The following is a 21171-nucleotide window of genomic DNA, read 5'->3' as shown; positions in this document are numbered from 1 at the left end:
GAGAAGATTGTTAAGAGTGTCTTGGACAGAAAAGAGAACAAACAAAAGTATTCTAGAAGAACTGAATATCCACACAAGACTGATAAACATAATCGAAAAGAGAATACTGAAATATTTTGGACACATGTAGAAGGGAAGGCAACTGCCTTGAAAAAGTAATCATCCAGGGTAAACCATGTGGGAAAAGAAAAAGAGGAAAACCACCCAACAGGTGGAATGACCAAATATCAAGAATCACTGAACTTAAACTAGAACAAGCAATAAGAGAGGCACAGGAGAGAAAGAAATGGCAAAGCGTCATCAGGAAGGTCATGAGCCCTCAGACATAATGAGATGAGAGAGAGAGAGAGAGAGAGAGAGAGAGAGCTATAAAAACACAAGGAAAATAAGTTAACAAATTAGTAATGGCATTGGACAAGGAAACTCTTTAAGTCCAACAATATTTAATATAATAATGGATGAAATAATACAAAAAGTTAATAAAATACAAACTACAGGAGTGGAAATAAATAATAGAATAATAAGAATCATATGTTATGCAGATGATGCACTATTAATTGCAGAAATGAAACTCAGTTACAAACATTACTACATACATTTAATAAAGCAGCAAAATTATATAATATGAAGATATCAAAAACTAAGACAAAATGTATGACAATATTAAAGAACCACAACGATGCAAATTAGAATTGGAAGGTGCTATTATCGAACAAATAACAAATTACAACTATTTAGGTATACAACTGAACTGGGAAGGAAGGCCACATCTAGACGTCAGAGAACAAGTTGCAAAAGCTGCAAAAATATCAGGATGTTTGAATGGAACAATATGAAAAAATAAACATCTTAGAGTAGAGACAAAAACCAGAATTTATAAAGCAGTAGTCAGGTCTATTATAACATATAATGCAGAAACAAGACCAGACACACACTAGGAAAATAAGACAAATGTTAAACACAGGTGAAATGAATATATTAAGAAAAATAGTAAATAAAACTAGACTAGATAAAATAAAATATACAGATATAAAAAAACAATGTGAAATACAAGCAATAAACAACTGGGTATCAACCTGAAGAATAAAATGGATCGAACACGTGGAGAGAAGAAGTGAAAACAGAATAATAAAACAAGTTTATAGTTGGAAATCAAAGAATAAGAGAACAGGTACACCTAGAAAAAGACTAAAAGATGCCATTAAAGAAGATGAAGTCTTGGTCACAACAGATATCCCATCTAATGCATGAAGATGATCTTCAGTTGAAACACTCTTATAGCAACTCTCTACTTATATGAAAGGATTCAAATCCAGGTTATTTCCAACCAAATGGCATTGTCATTACCAACTGGACCACAGAGGCTCACCCTCATTTATTATTAAATCAACATTCCTTCATCATAGCAACATATCATGCATTTCTTACACAATCTATATATCACATTTATAAACTTCAATCAATAAACTTTTCTTACAGAAAATCTTTTGTTTTCTATTCCAGTTGTTGAATTCATGCTGAAGATTCCACCATCAACTGTTGAGTGAATAAATTTATACAAAACTGAAATAAACCAAATTTTTGGTTTATTTCAGTTTTGAAATAAACAAAACCAAAGTATAAAAGAGAAGAAATCACCTTAGCAAGCTGATTATAATCCAGATCACAATATAGTTGGAGATGACCATTTTTCTCTAATTTGGGCGGAAGAAACTGGTGAAACATCGTAATCCTTTCTTCTTGGTTGGGAAGTGATACTAAAATTCTTTTCTCCAGACGCCTCAGAATAGCATGGTCCAATTCCCTTAGAAGAAATAAACTAAATAAATATTGTAAATAAATTTAGTTTAATCCTTTATCCAAGTGTGAGCAAACAAAGTTTGCACCTGAAAGTATCTTCAGGACTGGGGTAAGTTCCCTTAATGCATAACATTAGACATATCCGCAAGGAGATGTGTTTTGCATTATGGGAGATACTGAGATAGGAGTGTTGGTAGCTTGTTCCACCTTTGCAAGGCATGCTCTGGTGTTGTACCACCTTACCCCAGTCCTGAAGATACTTTCAGGCACAAACTTTGTTTGCTCACACTTGGATAAAGGATTAAACTAAATTTATTATACTCTAACCAAGTGAAAAATAAACTTTCAACACTAAATAAATATTGTGATTCACATGTCAAGTGGAATATGAATGTCTCACTGATGGATTGAATAAGTGAGTACATAGAGAACAGCAAAAACATGAATCAAAAAAAGTATGTATTACAAAATACTTATTAAGCAAAAAAAAAAAAAAGTGTTGTAATCAATATGCAATTGTTTGTTTGAATGTCTAATTTTTTTTCCTAATATTACATAAAACGAATTTTATTTGGATCAGCAGCTTGCATTTATATTGGAAACTTCAGTTATTTATATCTGCTGTTGCATTTATGATTATTATTATTACCAGCCTTTCACCAGGAAATTCAAGTCCATCTACAGGGGTAATAACGTTAACTCCATGAATTACCCAAATTCATATTTATACCAGGATGTACACATAGCTACTAATAAATGTGATGAAGGTCAGTTTTATATCTGTCAGGAGAAAATGGAGTGCACAGAGGAATCCAACCCAACACCCTTACTATTAGAATGACCAACTCGATGCCTGGGGGAAAAATAATGATCAGCAGGCTTCTTCTTTCTCATCCATCAGATGATGGGTTGCATCCCTATGAAGAAATCTTTGCCGTCTGACTATCTCTGGCCATTTCTGTCATCTCTCTAAAGCTCAATAACTGTGACCTTTCCTTTAAATACTGTAACCAAGTTCTCTTTGGTTTGCCTCTTGATTGTCTTCCTCCAATGATTCCATTCAAGGCTATGTTTGGTAATCTGAGAGAACATTCTGTGAAGGTGTCCAAGATCATCTTAATTGTTCCTTACAAATTATATCTGTGATATCTTCTCCATGGTTTGATTCATGTTTGACGTGCTCATTTGTTGTGTTCTGACCAGTGAGTCTTATTTATTTTACTTAAACATTTCATTTCAAATGCTCTGATTTTCTGAAAGAAATATTTATACCGAGGCAGAACTGAAAATGGCATTAGACAGAGTTAAAAATAAGTTTTTTTTTTATTTCTTAATGCACCTGCAAATTTTCTTTTTAATTTGCTGATTTTTCAATTATAGAACAGAAAATGATGTGAAATGAGAATACAATGTTGATATAAATGAAATTTTTTTTATGAAATCCCACCCGTAAAAGACAGGAAACCAGAATAGTTTAGTATGAGCTCTAGTATTAGCAGACCATTAAGTCAAGTGGAAACCCTGCTCTCTCTCTCTCTCTACCAAACACTTTTTTTTTCTCCAAGATACTATGCCTCTAGTAAGCAAAACAGGCACTTAGAAAAAGTGGAGGCTCAGCCAACAAAGTCAGATCATGCTAAGCAAAAATTATGTTATATATACAGTCAAAGGGTGCTATAGCAAACACATTCCCTAAAACATACTACTAAAAACGTCCTGATCAAAGAACCATAGGCAAAATGATATGCAAAAAAAAACTTAACTATAGCAAAATATCCTCTAAGCAAAGTAATCACATGACCCCCAGGAGTTTTCTACAGCAAGAGACTACATATGTATAGTATATATATATATCGGAGTTCATATTTACTCGGTAAATAATGTTATGAATATTAATATAGTTTAAATGACTATAACACCGAGAATAAAAAAGAATAAGGTTTAATCGTGAGACACTGCTAGTTTCGTTGAAAAAATCAACTTCTTCAGGTGTCAAATACAAAGAATTATATAAAAAATAACAGAAACATTATAAAATAACAACAACAGATCTAATAAAAAAAAACTGTAGTACGTTTAAAAAGGAAAATGTGCTGAAGTTCCAATTGAAGTTAACTACATGTGTGAGCTATTGCGAGAGCGCCAATACTGGTAGAAATGTGCACATCAGATAAATTGTAGCTGAGGCTGTTATTCATATGGGTTGAATCGAGGGATATGTATATATATACATATATATTATTTACATCCTGCGCATGTATTGTGCCAAGGATACTTTGTGAAATCAAATGACACAGCTGAAACTGAGTAAAGTGACACATTATTATTATTGACTTTCATGGGATCACCAGATCTTAGACAACACAGTCTATTACATCACTCCTTAAGCTTGTTCACCATTTGTACTCTCACCACCCTGTCAAGGCAGCGCATTCCATGGTCCAACCATACTCCATGCAAAAAAAAGCCACTTCCCAACCTCTTGCTAATCACTTCCATTCACAACATCCAGAGATGCCCCTTGTCCTTGCTTTTTCTCCTTGTTCTACCACATGAAAGAGCTCTCCAATTCCATTATTAAAACACTAAAGGAATAGAACAACGTAGTTAAGAATATAAATTAAATTAAACTTTAATAAATATTTTCCGATATTTTGGCAACGTCACATTGCCATTTTCTAAAGGAACTTACAAAAAAGTTACGTGCACGTAGGCACTACAACAGAGAAACTGGGAATGAAAAGATGAAGCTATTGTTCTCCTAACAGTCCTGATGGTGCCCTCTAGCAGGCTAAGTAGGTGTTCTTGGCCGTTGGGCTGAAGGTCTGCAGATGTAGGCCTCCCAAATTTGGGGCAGTCGCATACACCCAAATTTGTTGAGGTTTGGAGAATTTCTTAGGGCTGAGGCTGATTCCATGAAGAGTCTTTCAAATTTGTATTTGCTACGGTGTATCACTGTAGCTTTCTTCCACCGTATTCTGTGGCATGTATCCAGAGCATGGTCCGCAAGCCCAGAATGACTGTATTTGTGAAAACGGATGTAGTCCTTGTGTTCCGAAATTCTGATATTCGCTGTCCTGCCTGTTTGGCCAAAGTAAGACAGTTTACAACTGCAAGGGACCTGGTAAACACCAGGTAGGTCTAGGGGAAGTGGTTGGTCTTTAGTGGAGCGGATAAGGGATGCCAATTTTCTGTAAAGGTTTGTAACAGGAGGTCAGGTCATGTTTTTTTAAGATTTTGGTAATCTTTTCCGAGGTGCCTCGGATGTAGGGAATGGTGATGGATTTAGAGTAATCCTTGTTGGGGGGGGGGGGGAATCTGTGGTTTGTAGGTTCTAATATTTTTTGGATTTTTTTTGGGGGGGGGGGGGTAGCCATTGGCTGAGAAAGTGTTGAGGATGTGATTTAGTTCAGTGTTTAGGGCCAAGTCGTTTGAACAGATTAGTTTAGCCCTGTTGTATAGTGTTTTCACTACTCCATATTGTTGTGTGGGGGGGGGGATTGTTGGTGAATGTATCTGCCTGTATGGGTGGGTTTTCTGTAAACTGAGAAAACCAAGGATCCATTAGGCTGGCGGGTGACTAGTGTGTCTAGGAAAGGGAGGCTGTTGTTTTCCTCTTTTTCCAGAGTGAATTTGATTCTGGGGTGTTGGTTGTTTAAAGTGTGTTAAGAAGGAGAGAAGTGTTTCAGAGCCATGTGGCCAAATAGCGAACACATCATCAACGTAGCGAAGCCATATGGTTGGTTTCCGTGGGGCAGAGGCTAAGGCTTTTTCTTCAAAGGTCTCCATAAAGAAATTGGCCAAGGGTGGGGAGAGTGGTGAACCCATGGCTGTCCCCTCTATTTGTTTGTAGAATTTTCCCTGCCAAACGAAATAGCCTGAGTTCATTGTGAACTGAAATAAGGCTGAGATATCGGAAGAAAATTTAGCTTGGATTAGCTCTAAAGTTTCCTTGAGTGGGACATTTGTAAATAAAGAGGACACATCAAAGCTGACCATTATGTCAGTATGTTGGAGTGTAAGGTTTTCTATGTTGGCTTTGAAATGGGCTGAGTTTTTTATGTGTGATGGTGTGTTGCCAGTATAGTGTGTGAGTTCTTTGGCCAAATGTTCCTTTAGAAAATGGCAATGTGACGTTGCCGAAATATCGGAAAATATTTATTAAAGTTTAATTTAATTTATATTCTTAACTACGTTGTTCTATTCCTTTAGTGTTTTAATAATGCATAACCAACGTATAAGCCTGTCTACAAGAACTCTCCAATTCCAATTTCTTGTAACAACCTCTCAGCAATTTAAATACCTGAATCATATCTCACCTCTTTAGGTTCTATCAAACTCTGCAGTCCACATGTTCTCAGTCTGTCCTCATAACTGAAGATACTTTGTGAAATCAAATGACACAGTTGTCCTGATATCATATAACTTTGCAGTCCTGACATCATTTTTGCTATCTGCCTCTAGACTCTCTCCAAGGTTAATTTGTCCTCAAATTCTGGCCAGCCTGGTTGGCCAAGTGGTTAGCGTATCCGCTCTCCAACCAAAAGGCTGCTGTTTCGAATCCTGCAGTGGGCATGGATGTTTGTGATTGTCTGTTAAAATACTAGTGGTCGGCGGTAGATGCCGTTGGTGTAGATCAGGGATCAGCAACCTGCAGCTCCGGAGCCACATGCAGCTCTTTGAATGAATAATTGCGGCTCTTTTCGTTATTAAATGATATATCTAAACATAGAAGTAAAAATAAATATTTTGTAGGTCAAATGACCTCTAACTATATGTCGATACTCAAAAAACGTCAGTTTACATCGGGTACGATCAGCCTGTCAGAGCACTACTTTGTAGCGAAAATTAATCGCTACAAATTAAATTAATTTGTAGCGAATGGCGATCGCTACGGTAGCGCTACGATCGAGCAGTTGGCTTGGACACATTTATGATGTCACGCTAGGCTAGCACATGTAGCGCTTGCCTGTCTGAACGTGCCCATTGTCTTCGCATATAGTGCAGGTGTGGTATGCAAATCTGCTCACTTTCTTAAAATAAGTAAAGGTTTTGTAGTGGACGTTGCCATGCTTTTATTTACTGGTGATTGTGTTAGGTAATGTGAATATTGTAACATTCAATTAAATATTAACAAAATTAAAATATTTTTATTTTATAGTATTTAAAATGTCAGCAAAGAAGAGAAAGATAGAACAAGGAAATCAGGAGTTTAAAAGTGAATGGACCGAAACCTATGCATTTGTAGCAAAATACAGCAGGATTTCCAATGCGTTTAATATGCCATGAAAAGCTTTCAAATAATAAAAAATCAAATATACAAAGACTTTTTTTAAATAAACACGATATGTTTGACAAAGCATATCCACGGGGAGATGAAAGAAAAAAAGGCAGTAGAAGAGTTGCAATGCAAAGTAAATCTAACTAAATGTTCATTTTCCAAATGGATAAAAGAATCAAGAAATACAACTATTGCTAGTTTTGTGGCCGTTCAAGAAGTTGTTAAACGAGGAAAACCTTTTATGGACAGCGAATATGTGAAAGAATGTTTTATTAAAATGTCCGAATATCTTTTCTGCAATTTTAAAAACAAAGTGGAAATAATTACAAAAATAAAAGACATACCATTATCTGCTAAGATTGTAAGGGACAGAACTATACGAATGGCAGAAGATATAACAAATCAGCAGGTTACAGATCTAAATTCAACACCAGGATTCTCCATTGCCTGTGGTGAATCATGTGATATGGATGACATTGCACAGTTTGTACTTATTTGTAGATACATAAACTCTCAAGGACCTCAGGAAGAATTACTCGATATACTGCCACTTATTGGACAAACTCGTGGAGAAGACATTGAATCTGCTGTTACCACTTGCTTGAAAAGTAAGGGTATTAATATTAACAAAATAATATCTATTTCAACCGATTAGGCACAGACCATGAAAGGTACAAAAAAAGATTTTGTTTCTTTATTTAAAATACAAATTTTACATGAAGTGTTTTCCTTTCACTGCATAATCCATCAAAAGATACTTTGTGCACAAACTTTTCCAAAAGAGATAACAGTAGTGATGGATTTGGTTGCAGAAATTGTTAACAAAATAATGGCAATACTGCTATATCATTGGAAATTTTGTGAACTTCTTAAAGAAATCAATTGCGAATATTCCGATCTTCTTTTGCATAACAGAATAAGATGGCTTTCCAGAGGTGCAGTGCTGATGCGATTTGCCACCTGCCTTGGAGAGGTTAAGTTGTTTCTAAGACAAAAGGAACTTGAATATGCACAGTTAGAAGATACTCATGGGTTACAAAAATTTTACTTTCTGGTGGTGGATATGACTTACCATTTAAACGCACTAAATAAGAAACTACAGGGAAAGGGAAATACAGCAGTTTTGCTTTTAGAAGAAGTGATTTCGTTCGAACAAAAATTATATTTGTTTGCGACAGACTTAGAGAAAGGCACATTATTACATTTTCCTACGTTGAAGAAATATCAACAAGAACAAGATGATAATTCCATAAATTTAACCTTTTTCAAAGAAATTGTGGTAAATATGTGATCTGAATTTAATGGAAGATTTGAGGAGTTTAGAAAGAACAAGGCAACAATGTCATTTTTATTGCGACCACTTGAAATTAATCCTGCCGAATGAAATTTTTCACCTTTTGCTGGAATTGATGAGGCTGCATTTCAACTTGAGTTAGAGGACCTGACAACCAAGGATTTGTGGAATTCAAAATTTAGAAATCTTAAAGCTGACCTGGAGGAGTTGGAAAGACAAAAATCTACCCTTGCAATACAACACAAATGGTCTGAAATAGAAGATCTTAAAAAGCAAGATCAGATTGTATTTGACACGTGGAATTGTTTACCATCACTTACATTCAGTTAAAAACATAAGCATTTGGACTTCTCTCGATTTTCGGATCGACATATTTGTGTGAGCAAATATTTTCTAATATGAATTTTATTAAAAGTAAGTTGAGAAACCAACTAAACAATGTGAGTCTTTCGTCATGTTTGAAAATGAAAACTACAGCGTATTTGCCACATATTGAGAAACTATCTGAAGAAGTTCAACAGCAAAAGTCGCACTAAGAAGATATTTTAAATTTAAAAAATTAAAGAAATAGGTATGTTATTGGATTTTATACATATGCTTTTGTAAGGAGAAGGAAATCTTTGTTTTATTATTTAATATTTTAAAATATCATATAATTTCATGTGACATGTCACCCCTGTGTTTTATAAGTATGATAACATGTTACTGTAAAAAAAAAAAGTTTTTTTAACAGATATAATTTTAAAAATGGCTCTCCAAAAAGGTTGCCAACCCCCTGGTGTAGATGATGAAGGTAGTTGCATTTGGTGGATAATAATAAATTTAGTTTAATTCTTTATCCAAGTGTGTGCAAACAAAGTTTGCGCCTGAAAGTATCTTCAGGACTGGGGTAAAGTGGTACAACACCGGGCGACTCCTTGCAAAGGTGGAGTAAGCTACCAACACTTCTATCTCAGTATCTCCCATAATGCAAAACACATCTCCTTGCGGATATGTATAATGTTATGCATTAAGGGAAGGGCCACTACCCAGACTAGTTTCGACTTTTATTGAGGTCTCTTCAGTGGGAGCCAGGCTCAAGTGGAGATACCAAGGCAGAAGCAAAAAAAAAAAAAAAAAGCGGTTGGTGGAGACGGAGAGTTATAGAGTAGGTGTCCTCCTCCCTTGATGAGTCTTTGAACTCCCTAAAAGTGTTAAGTAATAATAATAATAATAAATATTGCCACAATAAATGCAGATGCAGTCTGATCAGGGCTTTATACAATGGAATCACTACTCTTCTATCTCTACTCATCCACATCCTTTTCACTATTGCAGCAATCTTCTGGGTTACCTTCACCATCTTTCCAATATGACCCCTAAACTTCAAATTTCTATCAATCACCACTCTAAGTTTCCTTGCTTCCTCCATCATCATTCTATATAATTTTATCAATAGAGTATGAAGCCTTCTATTAGTGGATCCTGAATTTCAAGACCTTAATCCCTTAGTTGCATTAAACTGGGGCATCCACATTCATTTGGTCATCTGTCTAGCTTATTCAACTCCTGAAGGCCATCACATCAGTGACAACATTACTGAGATAAAGGATAAACAGTAAAATGTTGCAGTACTGAGCCTTGTGGAACCTCACTTGTGACCTTCTGCTTCTTTGATACTATTCCACTGTACACAACTCTCTGGTATCTATCAAGCAACTAATGTTCAATCCGGTTCACTAACTTAATATGTAAATCTATAACTTAAATATCATTATCATGTGGCACAGCACCCTGTCAAATGCTTTTGTAAAATAAATAAAAATGGCAGTATGTACCTTTCCTTCATCAACTACTTTTGTTATTTCACTGTAAAAGGCAATCAAATTGCTGAAACAAGTGTGCTCCTTAACAAATCCATGCTGACCCTCAGAGATAACATTACCTTGTCTGCCCAGTGCTGTAGAGCAGTGGTCTCCAAACTTTTTTGATCACATACCCCCAAGACAGAAAAAATAAATAGCGCATACTCCCAATTGATAGAGCAAAAAATCTATTGTAATAAGTATTATAAAGAGGAAATATGCCTTGTATCATCATATAATAATTAAAAACGCTAGATATTTTTACACATTATTTTTATTAACAGCTTACAAACATATTTATTACAATATTTAATGTGAACAATGGCCTTGCATTTCTTTCATAATTTCTTGAAATTCTGGTTTGATGACTTCTGATACTGCAATACGAAGGTCTGGTTCCAAGTTTAATTTATTTCGATATTTGGTTTTAATACCTGTCATTGCAGAAAATGATACCTCACATAAATAAGTAGAACCAAACGGTAGGAGTGCATCATTTGCTGTGTTTACTAAATTGCTATACTCGGACTTCAGTCCCATCCACCAATTGTGAAGAGATTTCTGTTGAAATTCGCTTTTCAAAGTTGTGTTGTATCTAATGTCAATTAATTGCTCTTGAAAAATAATCGGAAGGTGGTCAATTTTTACATTTTCTGCAAATGGGTATAAAATCCATTGAAATTCTTCGCCAGGAAGATCTGTGAATAAGTTACAAAAATATGTCTCTAAACTTTTTAAATGTGCAGATATTAGACTTTTTGTTCGTTTTACATTTGCATTATTTTCTGTAATGAAATCAGATAAAGATGGAAACATTTCTAAACATCTCTTTTCAAATTTCTCTCTCCACCGCACCATTATCTTTCGAAATTCAGTTATTTTCTCATTCAATGTTAAAATGTTACCTTTTCCTTGAAGAGACAAATTAAGCATGTTTACTTTTTCAAATCAGCTAGGTAGCATAGTATTAATAACCACTTATCATCATTGAAAAGATCTGCAAATTTCTTATCTTTATCCAGTAGGAAAATGCGTAACTCATCTTTTAGTTCTACAACTCTCTTAAGCACTTTTCCTCGAGATAACCAACGAACTTCCGTGTGGTATAGAAGATTTTTGTGGGTAATGCCCATCTCTTGACATAGTACTGTAAATATTTTATTATTCGAAGGCCTCATTTTTATAAAATTAACTATATTGATAACATCCTGCAGTATTCTATATGTATATCAGGCTGCATTTTTTTTTGCCGCAATAGCTGGCCTGTGGATAATACAATGAATGAATTTGACATATGGTGCTATTTCAGTTACTTTTCCTTTTAAAAACAGGTTATTTAAGCATAAAAAGAAGTTATGTACTGTTGAGAAGATATCTTCCCGTGAACATCTTTCCTGAAGTGCCTCACAAAAAAGTAGTTCTTTGTGTAATTCATTATTAAAATATATCTAGTAAATACCAATAACTGAGACATGTTGACAACATCTGTGCTTTCATCAAGCTGTATAGCAAATTGAGTCATTTGTTTTACTAGTTGCTTTTTAAATTATCTGCAATGATTTCTATACATCTACCAATAGTATTTGCTGATAAAGGAATACATTTTAGTTTATCTGCATATTCTTTTCCATGGAATATTTCTACCATTTTTATGGCAGTTGGGAGTGCAAGTGTTTCCCCAATGGTGTGTGACTTTTGGTCTTTTGCAATTAAGAATGCAACCTCAAGAGATGCCTCCAAATATTTATCATTAATTTTAGTGAATTTTTTTAAGTTGGATTGAGAATTACATGTCTTCAAACATTGTTCAAAGAATTGTAAATTTTTGTGTTCATGATCAGGATGTTTAGTTTTTAAGTGTCTTACTAATAATGATGGTTTCATACTTCCATTACACAGCATCTCATGACACAATACAAATGTAGGACGAGGTTCATTGTTGACTATTGGCGATGTAAATCTACATTTCAAGTAGTCATCTTGATAATTTCGAACTTTCTTGGGCAAGGTATTGTTAAGTTTCAGATTAATGTTTTTATCACTTAATTTGACTGATAACAAACTTGTTTGAATAGAAGAATCAATCCTATCTTTTCCTTGTTGTTCGTCCAATGTAGAAGTACTATCATAATTATCTTCAATTCGCGGTTTCTTTGGAGGAAATTTTTTTAACCATTTATCCATTTTGTGAGGGTTAATTTGTAAAATGGGGTGCTTAAGGGTCAAAGCTATATAACTGAGAGGAGACCACCACATAGCCTTTAAAGGAATGCGGAGAATCGACCAGGGCTTCTGATCTAATGTCCAATCCTCACCTTCTCGTGGTGCACCCTGTTGGGTATCTACCTGAATACTGAACGAACAAGGATGGGCTGGCAATTTGGGATTTAGCCGACCAAATTATATTCCTATTGGTTAAACCAAAATATAAACTGATAGTACAACATGACAAAATTTCATGCCGGCTGGGACATCGCATGGTTAAACAAGGCCCCCGGTGTTTTTGCCAGAGAACCAGGGTGAACAGTTAAAAGTCAGCTACTGGAACAAATCTGAAAACACACCCCAAACCAACATCACCAGAGTTAAAGATCGGTACTATCAACATAAGAAGCCTGAATGGCAAAGAAATGGAGCTAGCTGAAGAATTAAGATAAGCACCAGATCGACATAATGGGGGTGACTGAAACAAAAAAGACAAAAACTGGTGAGATCTTTCTGAGCAATAAATACAAAATGTTATATTCAGGCAATGACAATCAAGGAAGAGAAGGAGTAGCCACAAAAGACGAGGTGAATCTTCTTGAATGGCAGGCAGTGTCAAGTAGAGTGATTTGGGCAAATATCAGAATGGGGAATTGGACAATGAGACTTATTTGTGCTTATGGTCCCACAGAAGGTTCTACTAAGGTAGAAGCAGAGGAATATTTTGATGCTTTAGAAAAAGCAACTGACACAATGAAAAAGGAAAAGTTGGTCCTTGTTGGGGATCTAAATAGCAGAGTAGGAAATGATTGTCCCACATACAAAAATGTTTTGGGAAAATTTGGAGACAAGAGCAGAGCTAATAATAATGGCAAATACCTGTTGGATTTCTGCTCAGGACATGGACTGGTTATTACTAACACCATGTTCCAACATAAAAATGTGCACAAATTCACATGGAGAGAAGAGGCAAGGAATACGAAAAATCTCATTGACTATGTTATTGTTGATAGTGATGTTTTCTCCCTGGTGCAGGATACCAGATTGTACAGAGGATTTGGAATTGGAAGTGATCACTATTTAGACTTGAGCTAGATAAAATTGAATTTCACATTGAAAAGAATAACATGTAAGAAAGTTTTAAAGTGAATAAAAGTTGAACAGCTCTCAGATGTGAACTGTAGACTAAAATACACAAAGATTATTAAAGGAAAAATGAAAGAGTTTGAGAACAGGAACCAAACTTGGAGATTCAGTGGCAAGCCTTGAAGAAAACCCTGATTGATTCAGCTAGAGAAGCATGTGGTGAAGTTGTCTGCAAGGATAGAAAAATCAGCACTCCATAGTGGACACAGGAAGTTAAAGAGGCAGTGAAGGAAAAGAAGAAAGCATATCAGAAGTTCCTGGCAAATAAGTCAGCTTGTGCTCTTGGAGAATACAGAGACAAATGTAAGAAAGCTAAACAGTGTGTAAAACTAGCTAAACAAAAGTCATGGGAGGACTTTGGCAAAAACATAGAAAATAAATATCAAGAAGATGGCAAAATATTCTGGAGATTGCTGAAGAAGCTTAGAAATGGAGGAAAGAGTGCTGTAAAAGAAGTTAGAGATGATAAAGGTGACATGAAAACAGGAGAAAAAGATATCCCTGAAGTATGGAGTAATTACTTTGAAAATTTGCTAAATGAAATAAGCAGTGATGACAGCACAGTGATAAAAAACACTGACCAGGCATGCAGTCAGGAATACATATCCATACTTGAAGTAGAAAAAGCCATCAAAGGCTTGAAATGTGGAAAGGCAGCAATAGTAGATGATATTCGACCAGAAATGCTGAAGTATGGTGGTACAAAAGTCTTACAGTGGCTGCACTGCATAGTTCAGAATGCCTGGACAGAGGGACGAATTCCCTATGATTGGAGTAGTGCTCTCACAGTACCCATTTATAAAAAGGGAAATAAAACTGAATGTGAGAATTACAGAGCTATATCCCTACTGAGTGTTCCTGGTAAGATATATGCAAGTATACTTGAGAAACAGTTGAGAAGAATTGTGGAAGAAAAGGTTGGTGAAGAACAAGCTGGATTCAGGCCAAATAGAGGCTGTCAGGATCAGATCTTCACTTTACGACAAATAGTTGAGAAAGCATGAGAAATATAACAAAGATCTGTATTTAAGTTTTGTAGATTTGGAAAAGGCATATGACAAGGTGCCAAGAGAGAAGCTATTCAATATGCTACAATTATATGGTGTCAATGGAGCATTATATCAAGCAATACTTAGTCTTTATTTGAGTTGTAAGTCAGCAGTTAGAATTGAAGGAAGTACAGGAAGATGATTTAATGTTCAATCTGGTGTGAGACAAGGATGTGCATTATCCCCTCTGCTATTCATTACCTATATGGATCACATTATGAAGGAAAGTGGTATTAAACATGATATCAAAATTAGAGATGTTAATGTCAGCTCTTTGCTTTATGCGGACAATGTTATACTTCTAAATAAATCCGCTACAGGTCTGCAAGATTCTATGACTAAATTGAATAACTGTTGTAATAGACATGGTATGAAGGTCAGTAATAAAAAGACAAAGACAATGAAAATAGGCAGAATCAGTGAAAATATCAACTGTGTTGTGAATGGAGATCCTGTGGAACAAGTAAAACATTTCAGCTACTTAGGCACGATTTTTAGTGAAGATGGTAAATTAAATATGGAAATAGACAACAGAATCAACAAAGCTGGTATGGTAGGAAGCCAGTTGAATAAATTCATATGGAATAAGAGAGAAATTAGTCAGAACACTAAATTAGCTGTATACAAGACAGTGTTCAAACCAGTTTTAACTTATTGATCTGAGAGCCGGGTCAGAAGTAAAACACTTGACCAAAGACTAGAAACTGCAGATATGAGAGTCCTGAGAAAGATTAAAGGTGTGAACAGATGGCATCAATAGCAATATCATATTAAAAACGATTATATTAGGAAAGAACTTGACATTGTCAGCATCCAGGAATGCATTAGCAGAGCTAATCTCAGGTGGTATGGTCACTTAAACAAAATGGGTATGGAAAGATTAGCAAAAGAAGTGTTCTCTGCCAAGTTGACAGGAAAATGACCCAGAGGAAGACCAAGATATACGTGGATTGATACAGTAGAAAGTGGCTTAGATGATAGTAATATAAGATCTGGTAATGTTGGAGTCTTGACAAGTAACAGGCTGATTTGGAGGAAATAGATATAAAGTTAGTAATGATATATTAATTTTTCATGTAGTACTATCATATCCTGTACACCCCTTGAAGGTACATGGCAGGAATTTGATGATGATGATGATAATTTGTAAAATTTAAATATAATTCATTTACTATTGATAATATCAAACACTTTTTAAAAATGTAAGCAATTTTGATAATATTAATTCACTATTTCTAGTGTAAACGTAAGCACAAAAAGGCATTGGAATTGCACAGAAACGATATATACTAAAAAATCGTTAAACTTACTACTAATAGTCAAATAATTAATACAACTGTGGTGTCATCTGTAGATAGCAGGATAACTAATCAATTTTCCTTCTCTAGTTGGGCTTGTCAACACTAGGATGCTCTACAAACAATGGTAATGATAAGAAGTAAGAGATTTACTCCCTAGTTTAAAAAAACATGACAGCTTTGCCATGGATGATTATGTGTGCAAAGTTGCCCAATGTGCGCTACTTGCAAATTTAAGTTTACAGGATCCTTATAACGTCTTTGTCTATATTAGATACATGTTTAATTGATGAAAGAAAGCAATATTCTTTATCTTTAATTAATTACTTAATTTTTTCCTATCAATATAAAACTTTTTTTTGATGTAACCCCACGAATCGACTCGCGTACCCCACTTCGGAGACCACTGACAGAATCTCTCACTAATTTCTCTCAAAAATCTTAACATCCACAGAAGAAATATAAACTGGTATATAGTTAGACACCTCCATTCTACCACTGCCCTATCTTACCCTCCTTCCACTCCTTGAGAACTTTTCATATGGCCAGGTTAACAGTGAAAAGCCAGATCAACTGAGTTGCCCGTGTTCTTTAGCATATTCTCTTAAAGCATGTGGTGAACTTCCATCCTATCCTGCTGCCTTATAGACATCCCGAGTACCTGATATTCAAAAACAAATTTTCCTCATGCACTTCTAAACCTCAAACTGTCCCCATCCTTCTGGTAATAAAACCTACTTTTCCAGGATGAAATACTTCAATAAAGTGATTATTAAACAACTATGCTATGTCATTTTCACTGGATACTTGATCCCCATTTTCATCTAGCAATGCCATTCTTCCACAATAATTTCTTCTCCTACTGGACACATAATGAAAGTCTCCTTAGGATTTTCTTTGGATCACAGGGTTAATCTGTTCTTCTTGTATTCCAGTTTTGCCTTCCTTACTATGTTAGTCACTTTCCTGGACCGAGACTTATATTCCTCATGCAAATGCTATCCATCCAGCTCTTTATACTTTTTCCATAATCTCTTTTTTGTCTGCAGTTCCTGCTTGATTACATTAATCATCCACTTTACATCAAAATGTTTTTTTTTTTTTTTTCACTTGAAGTATACAACTTACCATTGCTGCTGACAAATATTTCTTCCTAAGCAATGGTAATATTGTTCTCTCTTCCCAATTCTTCCATCCAAGGAACTGCCCCCATCTGATTTCTAAGATTATTATAATCAATCACCGGTCTCATAATTCCACATAAATTCCTTTCTCCTTGAAACTTATACATGTTTATTCAACCTCCAAGTCAAGGCTACATGGTCACTCTCTCTCTCTGTCCAACCAAGGACAAGGATGACATCTGAAATCAATCAGATCCTCTGATGTTATGATTAAGTCTAAAACTCTTGAACTTTGTATTCCCTCTACTACATGTTGCCTAAGATGTCTGTCCCTGTCCTGCAAGAATTCCAGATATTCTGTTCCCTCTTCTCAAACTGCATAAACATCTCCTGATCTTCACCTTCAGTTCTCTGGCCTATAACAATATTTCACTAAATATCCTGTCCTGCAACCTCATACTACATGCTCTCAAAACCATTAGTACCATTTCCCTCCAAATTCTCCACTCTGAGAGGACACAACTCACCACAACATATGTAATACTTCTCCACTCCATTTCTCCACCCACCCTATCCTGCCAAAATATGGTATACCCTTTACTTCTATTCCTGTCAGGATATTTACTTCTGTAAACCACATTTTTTTTTATTCCAGCAATATTTGGACAAGCTGAGATTATTAATGTTGACCAATTCATTCCCTTAATTCCTGAAACTCTTGGCATTTGTATAGAGAAGCATCACTGCTTTATCATTATTCCTATACTTACTGTTATGCCTTCCAAACTCAACTTAACTCTGCAATATACAATACATTTTACCATCTCCTAAGTGACTACCTCTACAAAAGGCCATCCCTGCCACCATCCAACCTGGTCATTCTAATTTATCTGCTTAACAGGTAAATTTTGGCCCACAGAAAAACAATCTCTCTCTGAGTGCCTGCATTCTTCCATGTTCATATGCAGTTTCAGTTTGACACATATTGTAATAACCCCCTGAACCTTAAAGCATGAGTTGCATCATATTATACATAAAAAAAAAAATACTCTTAACAGTATTAATATTGAGTAATCAGCTAACATCTTTTTATTTCCCTATAAGGAGTAGGTGAGTCTCTTTTAGCCCATCTAACTTTTGTCGACTGAAAGGATGAGAGAAAGATGTGGAAAGTTTTACCTTGGTATCACCAACCTCTGGGTCTGGCTGCCACTGATGAGACCACAATAAAGGTAAAAACTCGTCTGGGTAGTGACCCTTTCCATAATATATAGCATTATGCATGTCCATAAGTATTATGGGAAACTTAGGTAAGTGATCAAAGCACATCTTTCTCTCATCTGGAGATTTTTATTTAATACGGTCAAAGCACCTTGTGGCAACTCATATAGGTAAATATAAGTTCTGCATTACTTCAAATTTGGTATCACCACCTCTGGGTCTGGTTCTCACTGATGAGACCTCAATAAAGGTCGAAACCGGTCTGGGTAATGACCCTTCCCATAACACATATCCTTACGGACATTATACATATCCATAAGGATATGTGCTTTGTATTATGTACTTAGGCAAGTGATCAGCGCTTATGCCACCTTTACCATGAGTTGCCTCAGACCTGAAAACACTTCAGGTGCAAACTTAGCTTACTTGCTTGTTTACTTACTTGAGAAAAAAAAAAGGATTAAAACCGAGTTTATAAAATTTCTTGGTATCTTTAACGTATAGTACACCCAAGGTAAAAAACTTTCCACATCTTTCTCTCACCTGGAGATTTTTATTTAATAAGGTCAAAGCACCTTGTTGTAACTCATATAGGTAAATATAAGTTCTGCATTACTTCCACTTGGTATCACCACCTCTGGGTCTGGCTCCCACTAACGAGACCTCAATAAAGGTCGAAACCGGTCTGGGTAGTGACCCTTCCCATAATACATAGCATTATACATGTCTGTAAGGATATGTGCTTTGTATTATGGGATACTTAGGAAAGTGATCAGAGCTTATGCCACCTTTACCACAAGTTGCCTCAGACCTGAAAATACTTCAGGCGCAAACTTAGCTTACTTGTTTGCTTGCTTGGGAAAAAAAGGATTAAAACCAAGTTTATAAAATTTCTTGGTATCTTTAACATATAGTACACCCAAGGTAAAAAACTTTCCACATATACATATTATCATACATATTCATTTTTAATATAAACTGACTATAAACGCGAGAATTATAACAAATTGAGATTTATTTGCAAACGCAACATGTTTCGTCGAGATTGACTTCATCAGGCGTTAATAACATAGAAAGTTATTAAAAGACACTGAAACAAACATTGAGACACTCTAAAGCTATACAATTATAAAGTTATGATATTCGACTGTAAATTAGTTATTATGAACTTGTGCTATAGTCCGTGTTAAAGTTCTATTGTTGTACACTTGTGCGTGTGTGGAACCACGCGATCTCCAGTATCTGATAGTAGAGCCGAAAGAGTCAGGCAAATTATAGCTGAGATTATTGTTCATATGAAGAGGGTCCAAGGTGATTTCTTTTGACTCTACAATGCAGAAATTACCTTGGACCCTCTTCATATGAACAATAATCTCAGCTATAATTTGCCTGACTCTTTCGACTCTACTATCAGATACTGGAGATCGTGTGGTTCCACACACGCACGTGTACAACAATAGAACTTTAACACGGACTATAGCACAAGTTCATAATAACTAATTTACAGTCGAATATCATAACTTTATAATTGTATAGCTTTAGAGTGTTTCAATGTTTGTTTCAGTGTCTTTTAATATCTTTCTATGTTCTTAACGCCTGATGAAATCAATCTCGACGAAACATGTTGCGTTTGCAAATAAATCTCAATTTGTTATAATTCTCGGGTTTATAGTCAGTTTATATTAAAAATGAACATATCCCAACCCCGAGTTAATAACAGTATTCATCATACATATTATATATATATATATATCGTACATATTATAATACATATATCATATCACATATATATGTTACATATAACATATTATATGTTAAATTTTTTAAGAATAATTGTTTTTATCTAAAAAACAGATAATACATGTATTAAAATTTAAAATAAAAAAATAAAAATAATATTTACATGAAAAATTTGATGCATAATTCATGCATCTTATACTACAAAGAATATTTTTTACCCAAAAATTCAACATGAAAAATGTGATGAGTTCAATACAACGGTGCATTTTAAAGGCAAAAAATATGGTAATTCCCACAACTCATATAATTATATAGGGTATAGACATATTCTAATAAATGTCTGTTTCGATTTGGTATATTAACAGTTTAGTTCAGTTTTTATGAAAACTCGTTTTGAACCTAATATCATTCACAATTTTTCAAATTGTGACAGCACTGATTGATTATGATAAAGTCACATCCTTCTGAAATCTACAAAATTTTATGGATAACTTCCAATGACTATAATATTACTATTCAGAGAGACTATTGCAGCAAGGAGGAACAAGTGATGTGAGCAAAAGAGCATAGGAAGTAAGAGGTGAAGCAGAAGATTAGGAGAGAGGAACTGGTGAGACTGAAGTGGTTGTCAATGAGAATAGTAGTACTGTGAATGATAATGATAGAATGAGAGTGCAGATGTATAAGGAAAAGGAGGGAGTCAGGGTGGACATGGAGAGACAGTATAAGGAGAGTATATGTTGGAGGTAGTAGTGAATGGGGATAGTAGTAGTGTATGGGGATGGTCAGTAAAGGAATGGGATGGCATGAGATGTACAAGGTGTAGTAGTTGAATCTGAAGACATAGATAGGGTAAGTGGTGATAAAGTTAATTGAAAATGGTTAGGTGTGGGGAAATCACAATCTAAAAGTAAATTGCTGAGTTTATTTACAAATGCAGGAACATCAGAAATAAGAGAGATGAAATGGTTTTGATGCTTGAATTCATTTGCCCAAAAATTGTTGGAATAAGTAAACATGATTGGATAAGGATGATATCCTGACAGGAATAGAAATGGAAGGGTATGATGTCTTCTGTGAGAACACAAAGGACAAGAAGGAAAGGGGGAGGGGTGCTGTTAATGATAGCAGGTGAATTATGTCCACACAAAGTGGAGATGTGAGATATA

General features: G+C 35.1%; 1 protein-coding gene across 2 annotated transcripts in view; it reads right to left on the bottom strand.

The window, feature by feature from the left end:
* Nucleotides 1–21171, bottom strand: part of LOC150100422 (katanin p60 ATPase-containing subunit A-like 2) — a 279460-nt gene that overhangs the window by 65780 nt on the left and 192509 nt on the right. Inside the window, exon 15 of one of the 2 annotated variants that reach the window (XM_090402560.1) lies at nucleotides 1639–1804. The exons of the other annotated variant lie outside the window; for it this stretch is intronic. Within the exon in view, the coding sequence (XP_090258686.1) occupies nucleotides 1639–1804 (166 nt within the window). The remainder of the gene's footprint in view (nucleotides 1–1638; nucleotides 1805–21171) is intronic. 2 annotated transcript variants of the gene reach the window in all.

This window comes from Typopeltis vanoorti, chromosome 13, assembly GCF_054136105.1.
Source record: "Typopeltis vanoorti isolate ZY-2024b chromosome 13, IOZ_Tvanoo_1.0, whole genome shotgun sequence".
Lineage (NCBI taxonomy): Eukaryota > Metazoa > Arthropoda > Arachnida > Uropygi > Thelyphonidae > Typopeltis > Typopeltis vanoorti.
This window is presented reverse-complemented; position numbering and strand designations above follow the sequence as displayed.